The following is an 8,167-nucleotide window of genomic DNA, read 5'->3' on the forward strand; positions in this document are numbered from 1 at the left end:
TACTTTGGTTGTAATAAGGAAAGCTTCATTCTGAAAATGTATTAGATTTTATCCTGGCCTCTATTGGCTGAAACACTTGACTGGTTTCCTAGCAACCACTACAGACAAGTGCACTGGCCTGACAACAAACATCACGTTTATAAGTTGTTTTGCAGCACTGTATCAGTCAGCATATATATATATATATATATATATATATATATATATATATATGATTGTTATGGAGGAGAGGTGAGTGCCAGCTGATACTTTATACATTTTGCAAATGCTATTATTGTCTGAGAACATTTCTAATGTGTAGAATGATTGTTTCTGATTTAGAATAAAGAATTATGAGGATTGTGCCAGAAGAATACAGGCTTGTTGGAGATCTTTTAGGAACAGATGGCTCTTCAGAGTCCTGATGAACACTGTACGCTCAGCTGTAAGTTTTTATAACAATGTGTCTCATGGAATTATATACTACCAGTGTAAAGTTTTTGAACAGTAAGATTTTAGTGTTTTTAAAGAAGTCTCTCTGCTCACCAAGCCTGCATTTATTTCAAAATACAGCTAAATCAGTAAAATTATAAAACATTTTTACAATTTAAAATAACTGCTTTCTATATGAATATATCTTAAAATGTAATTTATTTCTGTGATCAAAGCTGCATTTTCAGCATCATTACTCTAGTCTTCAGTGTCACATGATCCTTCAGAAATCATTCCAAAATGCTGATTTGCTGCTCAAGAAACTATTGTTATTATTACTATTATTATTATTTTTTAAATTATTATTATTATTAAATTTAAAAAAGTTGAGTAATTTTTTTCAGGATTATTTAATGAATAAAAACATCCAAAGATCAGCATTTCTCTGAAAAAAACAAGCTGCTGTATACCATTCAAAAGCTTGGAGACTTTTTTTTTTTGGGGGAAAGAAATTATAGAAATTAATGATTTTATATAGCAAGGATGCTTTAAACTGCTCAAAAGTGATGATAAAGACATTTATAATGCTACAGAAGTTTTCTGTTTTGAAATAAAAAATATAATACATTTTAATATATATTTAAATAAAAAACAGATATTTTAAATAGTAAAAATATTTCAAAATTTTATATATATATATATATATATATATATATATATATATTATAATTATTATATATTATAATTATATATTATAATTATATTTTGAATAAGTTTACAATATATATTTAGCAAATGTTTAGCTAAATATAATTTGGCCATATAATTATAATAATTATTATAATAAATAATAAATAAATACAAATAAAATGTATGTATTTATTAAAAACAAACAAATAAATAAATATCTTAAAAAATAAAGGTTACAAAATGGTAGTTTAATTATATATATATATATATATATATATATATATATATATATATATATATATATATATATATGTTTATGTATACACTGTGTATATATATACATTTTTATGTATTAAAAATAAATAAAGAAATAAATATATTTAAAAAGTCAAGGTTCCTTTGGGTGTTTTGCAGTGACGCCATAGAAGAACCATTTTTGGTTCCCCAAAGAACCTTTCGGTGAACAGTTCTTTTAAGAAAGAACCATTTTGAAGAAGATTTAAAAAATTTAAATAACCTTTTTTCGACTATAAAGAACCTTTTCTGCATTTGAAAGGTTCCATGGATGTTTAAGGTTCTTAATGGAACCATTGATCCCAAATAAAGAACCTTTTTTTTTTTCAGAGTGGAGTTACTCAAAGCCCAAATCCATCCGTTTTACTGTAAATCGATATACTTATAAGATATGAGGTGGATTGTCCACATCATTGTAACATTCCTGTCAGCACTTTTATTGCACTAAATTTGATCAAGCGTGTGTATGTGACAGGAACAGCGTCTGGCATCAGCAGTTCTGCGTCAGCTCAGTCCCAGAGAAGCTGAACTGCTGAAAGACCCCAGTCTGAAGTGCAAGGTCAGATTCAGGTAGATCAACGTCATTGAAAAGCCCTTTGAGAAGCGTATAAGGTGGTCCAGAAGCTGTTGCACATAAATTGTGATAACAGCCCTGCTTCTGAAAAATATTTACTGGAATGAAACATGTGACAACTAGCCCCGGTCTCCCTGATAAATTTAATTTCTGTTCAGGTTTGCAGGTCCTCGGTTTCCACCTTCAGTTGTCTTCAAGATTTTCCACATTGGAGGAGGAGGACACTATCTGTCTGGGAAAAAAGTCTTTTCTCCCTCCAGTCAGGTCATGAATGCTGCTCCAGTGTTTTTTTTTTGTATCACATTACTATTATACTATCATACTTACTGTTATGTATGTTATACTATTACATTATTATATTTATTATTATATATGCTATTATAGTTTTGATGAATACAAATATTTATATTTTCCATTTTAATTTTAAAGTTTCAGTAATTTTGTAGTGTTTTCTTGTCATTTTTTTAATTAGGTATCTCTATTTATTTATTTATTTATTTATTTATTATCATATTATTTGTAAATAAAGTTGTATATAAAATTAAACTAGATTAAATGTTGCATTGGCAAAAAAGAAATGCATATATTTTATTCCAGTTAAAATATTAATTTTATTTTAAATTCCATTTTTAAATTCCAGTTTTCATTTTCATTTTAGTATAACTGTGTGATGGTCTTGGATCAGATCAGTTTATTCTGATGCATCCTAGTTCTTATGACAATAAAAACTTGTCTTTGAGAGGAAAGGCAAAAAGAAAAAAAAAAGCATTTATTTGCATGCATTTTATTTATTGCATGTATGTCTGCAACAACAGGCCACGGCAGACACCTGCAGAATGATGGGAAACAGAGCATTTATGGATCTCATTTCAAAAGATGAGTCTCACAAAGCCGCTGTTGAACCACATGATGTGATTTGCATGAAAGACTATATGCAGGTGGATGAAAAACACCCATCAGACTATATTCACTGGTCTATTTTGTGACTCAATCATGCTTTTGTGTTGCCCGTTCATCCTTTTCTCCCGCTCAGTATTCCAGCCACCTGGATGAGCTTCCAGCATGTGTAGGAGGAAGGGAAAATGGATGGAGGTTTCTGTCTCTGAAGGTGTTGTCCCGGGACGTTGGGTTTAGAGAGGGTGTAAAGCCAGGAACCAGAGGTAGATTGAATACAGTACTGCCGTTCAGACATCTCAGCCAATCTCACTTTGCAGGACGGCAGCACTCACACAGGTATTCAGTTTTAATCTTGCATTAGTCAGAAACAAACCAAATGTGACCCTGGACCACAAAACCAGTCATAAGGTTAAATTTGACAAAACTGAGATTTATACATCATTTGAAAGCTCAATAAATAAGCTTTCTATTGATGTATGGTTTGTTAGGATAGGACAATATTTGGCTGAGATACATCTATTTGAAATCAGAAATCTGAGGATGCAAAAAAATCAAAAAGACTGAGAAAATCACCTTTAAAGTTGTCCAAATTAGGTTCTTAACAATGCATATTACAAATCAAAAATTACATTTTGATATGTTTACAGTAGGAATTTTACAAAAAATCTTCATGGAACATGAACTTTACTTAATTTCTTAATGATTTTTGGCATAAAAGAAAAATCAAAAATTTTGACCCATGCAATGTATTTTTGGCTATTACTACAAATATACCCCAGCGACTTAAGACTGGTTTTGTGGTCCAGGGTCACAAATGTTGAAGTTAAAGATTAATATAAACAAACTTTGGTCAAGGAATAGTCTGAATGAAAATTTGCAAAATGTCCTCACCCTCAGGCCTGCCAAGATGTAGATGAGTTTGTTTCTATATCAGATTTGGAGAAATGTAGCATTGCATCACTTGCTCACCAACGGATCCTCTGTGGCGAATTGGTTGCCGTCAGAATGAGAGTCCTAACTGCTGATTCAAAAAACATCACAATAATCCAGTACTGTGAAAAGCTGATTGTCAGAAACAAATCCATCAAAAAGATGTTTTTAACCTCAAATCATTGCTTCTACCAAAAATATGAGTTCTCTGTCCATAATATTGATTTTTCCAGTGAAATAGTCATCAGGAGAGAAATATGCACAGATTAAGCACCATTCAAAACGCGCTGTAAACAAATATGTCTGGAAATTTGGATGTGAGAGATGATAGGTGTTGAATTTTTCCACTGGAGGAAGCTTTATTATGACTCGTATTTTGGCCAGAAGTGACAGTTTGAAGTTAAAAACATCTTAATGATGGATTTGTTTCTTACAAACATGAAACTTTTGGGTTCTTAAAGGAATAGATCACCTAAAAATGTTTTTTTTTCATGTTTATCTGCTTACCCCCAGGGCATCCAAGACGTAGGTGACTTTGTTTCTACAGTAGAAGACAAATAATTTTTTTTTACTCAAATCATTTCAATCTGTCAGTCATATAATGGCAGTCAATGGGAACCACAGGTTTGAGAGTCAGAAAACATACACAGACAAAACCAAATTAAACCCTGCGGCTCGTGGCGATACATTAAGGTCTTAATACACCGGCTGTTGTGAACACACTTAGGACAGTTGGACATTGCAGTGGGTCAGAGGGAAATAAATGACAAATAATGTTCAGTTTCTTGCACAGACAGATTGTTTTGTGTGTTAAGACCTGAATGTATCATCACGAGCTGCAGGGTTTAATTTGGTTTTGTCTGTGTATGTTTCATGGACTCATTGTGGGTCCCATTGACTGCTATTATATGACTGACAGACTGCAACGGTTTGAGTTAAAAATCTTTGTTTGTCCTCTACTGAAGAAACAAAGTCACCTGCATCTTGGATGTCCTGAGGGTAAGCAGATAAACATCAAATTTTAATTTTGGGTGAATTATCACTTTAAGATGTTAATTGATGGACTGAAGTGGTGTAGTTTACTTGTGAATTGTTTTATCAGCTATTTGGACTCTCATTCTGACGGCACCCATTCACTCCAGAGGATCCACTGAGAAAGAAACTCCTCTACATCTTGAAAGGCCTGAGGGTGAGGACATTTTAGGATAGATTATTCCTTTAACATTATTCTGATGTTTATTTCTCACACTACAGAGGTTCTCAGGCCTCTTCAAGACGATCTGCTCGTGCTCAAAACACTGTGGCTCGTAAGAGACGCCTCTACAGCCTGAGTGAGCCTAAAAGGGTATGCTTAATTTTTACACTTACAATGTAGATATTGCATATAGTCTGTGGTTTTCCATCAGTTTTAATGCTTACTGTAAAAACTGAAAAAGATTTAAAGAAAAAGATGTTTTATTGATTTTGTGTAATTACAAGTTCTTAAAAAATTGTTACAATGAAACATCAGAACTAAATAGACTAAAACACTTTTAGTAAGGGTCCATTTGTCAACATGAGTTAACATTAACTAACATTAGAAATACTCTCAAAGAAAGTCTTGATCTTGGTTAATTTCAGCATTAATTAATATAATATTAAAATTAAAAAATGTAATTGTTAATTTTACTTTATGAACTAACAATAAACAGTCATATTAATATATAAAAGATTAAATAAAATATTAATATACAAAAAGATTAATATATATTTTTACAAATGTGTTGTCCATTGTTTGTTAGTGTTAGTTAATGCATTAACTAATGGTAACATATTGTAAAGTATTTCCAAAACTAATATTTTAAATACACACAGGTGACAGTTGAGAGGAACCCAATCTCCATCAGTTGACGGAAATAGAGAAAAAATTTGGTTAGAAATGACATGTTGATGAAATGAGATGCTGATTTATATGAATTTGCTGTGGGACCAAATCCAGTTTGCTCTCCATTTCCAGATATCAAATGAACAAACGCATATGCACAGCATTAACACACATGACATGAAGCAAGTGAACGGGACGACTGAGAAACAGGACATCAAGATAGTTCTGCCATCAGTCGAGACTGAAGAATATGACGACAACTCATCCCAGTCTGAATGGGAGGAAGAGGCTGAGAAACTCTGTAACTGGTCCAAACAACTGAACATAGATGCTGTTGAAACACCTGCATTCATTTAGTTGGAGAAATAGTATTTTACACTATTAGATGCACTGATTTAACCTGTGCAACTGGTCAAAACTACTGAATATATAAATGCTGTTGAAACACCAACTAGTTCAATGTTTTACACTAGTAGAGTAACTGATTTAAGTATACTGTAAGTTTACTAAATATATCAAAACCTAATTTTTGATTAGTGATATGCATTGCTAAGAACTTCATTTGGACACCTTTAAAGGCATTTTTCTCAATATTTAGATATGTTTGCACCCTCAGATTTTCAAATAGTTGCATCTTAGCCAAATATTGTCCTATCCTAACAAACCTTTCATCAATGGGATGCTTATTTTTTCAGCTTTCAGATTGTTTTGTGATCTTTGATATTAATGCTTTGATCACTGTGGTTTAAACGGTGAGTTAAAAACATGTTTATACATTTGGAATTAGAAATGTGTTTAACAACTGTTTTTGTTTGTCTTAAGTAGCAGGGTATATTTGTTCCATGAAGATATTTAGTAAATTTCCAACCATAAATATATCAAAATCGAATTTTTGATTAGTAATTTGCATTGCTAAGAACTTCATTTGGACAACTTTAAAGGCATTTCTTATCAATATTTAATGCTTCAATCACTGTGGTTTAAACGGTGAGTTAAAAGCATGTTTATACATTTGTAATAAGAAATTTATTTAACAACCGTTTTGTTTGGACCACAAAACCAGTCTTAAGTAGCAAAGGTATATTTGTTCCATGAAGATATTTTGTAAATTTCCAACCATATATTATCGAATCAAATTTTTGATTAGTAATATACATTGCTAAGAACTTCATTTGGACAACTTTAAAGGCATTTTTCTCAATATTTAGATTTTTTTGCACCCTCAGATTTCCGATTTTCAAATAGTTGCATCTCAGCCAAACCTTTCATCAATGGGACGCTTATTTTTTTTCAGCTTCCAGATTGTTTTGTGGTCAGGGTCACATATAATGTCCATTATTAAATATGTAAGCTTAATATTTTATCTAACACATTAAGACATGTGATATGAGCATGAAAAATGCTGTGCATGGGGTCACCCAACCACTGGCCATTTTTAAGGGCCAAAACAATGAAAACACACATCTTTGATATTAATTGCTTCAATCACTGTGGTTTAAACAGTGAGTAATAAACATGTTTATACATTTGTAATTAGAAATTTGTCTTAAGCAGCATTGGTATATTTGTTCCATGAAGATATTTTGTAAATTTCCAACCATAAATATATCAAAAGCTATTTTTTATTAGTAAAATGCATTGCTAAGAACTTCATTTGGACACCTTTTAAGGCATTTTTCTCAATATGTAGATTTTTTTGCACCCTCAGATTTCAGATTTTCAAATAGTTGCATTTCAGCCAAACCTTTTGTCAATGGGACGCTTATTTTTTCAGTTTTCAGACTGTTTTGTGGTCCAGGGTCACATATAATGTCCATTATTAAATATGTGAGCTTAATATTTTATCTAACACATTAAGACATGTGATATGAGCATGAAAGATGCTGTGCATGGGGTGACCCAACCACTGGCCTTTTTTTTTTAGGACCAAAACAATGAAAACACACATCTTTGATATCAATGCTTCAATCACTGTGGTTTAAACGGTGAGTTAAAACATGTTCATGCATTTAGCGCGATCATTTTCATTTCATCTCGTTGTTAGCTTCGTTTTCGCCGGGTAAATGTTGTTCATCGGCCTTCCGCATTTTCCTGCAGCTCTACGCAGTGACGTGTCGCGCTGACGGCGGGTCGCGCTGTGGCGGAGCTGCGGGCTGCAGCGCGTCTGTGTGTGGAGCTCCGCCCTCCCTGCGCACTCCGCGGCCCGCCCAGCGCCCGCTAACTCCCGATCCAGCCCTGCCCGAGTCTGGGGGAATCCGACGGCCTGCCTGCCTGGGGAAAATCTGGAGGCCGCCCCGCGCGTTGATCTATGGTAAGCGCCCCAATACCGTCGAATCGCACCGCGCGGGTTTCATCCCGCAAGCTCGTTGCACACGCACGCCAGGTTTACGCGCTGTTATTGCACGTTTTGTTGCATTATGTTGCGCGTTGCGGCTGGAGACGCGAGGCCTCGGATTGGCCGCCGGGCCCCGGGCCTTACGCAGGGCCGCACTCGGGCCTGAAGCACT

The 8,167-nt window shown here is 33.7% G+C and overlaps 1 protein-coding gene across 1 annotated transcript; it reads left to right on the forward strand.

Moving 5' to 3' along the window:
* The first annotated feature begins 220 nt into the window (after positions 1–220).
* On the forward strand, positions 221–6,017 carry cunhxorf58 (chromosome unknown CXorf58 homolog). The gene is made up of 7 exons (XM_073833075.1): positions 221–231; positions 322–424; positions 1,871–1,965; positions 2,128–2,233; positions 3,003–3,202; positions 5,051–5,141; positions 5,793–6,017. Exons 1-7 carry the CDS (start codon positions 221–223, stop codon positions 6,015–6,017), a joined length of 831 nt encoding a protein of 276 aa, XP_073689176.1.
* Positions 6,018–8,167: the final 2,150 nt, after the last annotated feature.

The sequence above is a fragment of the Garra rufa genome, unplaced genomic scaffold (assembly GCF_049309525.1).
Source record: "Garra rufa unplaced genomic scaffold, GarRuf1.0 hap1_unplaced_766, whole genome shotgun sequence".
Classification (NCBI taxonomy): domain Eukaryota; kingdom Metazoa; phylum Chordata; class Actinopteri; order Cypriniformes; family Cyprinidae; genus Garra; species Garra rufa.

Coding starts and splice junctions, on each gene's coding strand:
- cunhxorf58 (XM_073833075.1), top strand. Junction 425..1,870: donor TGAACACTGTACGCTCAGCT/GTAAGTTTTTAT, acceptor TGTATGTGACAG/GAACAGCGTCTGGCATCAGC. Junction 5,142..5,792: donor GCCTGAGTGAGCCTAAAAGG/GTATGCTTAATT, acceptor CTCCATTTCCAG/ATATCAAATGAACAAACGCA.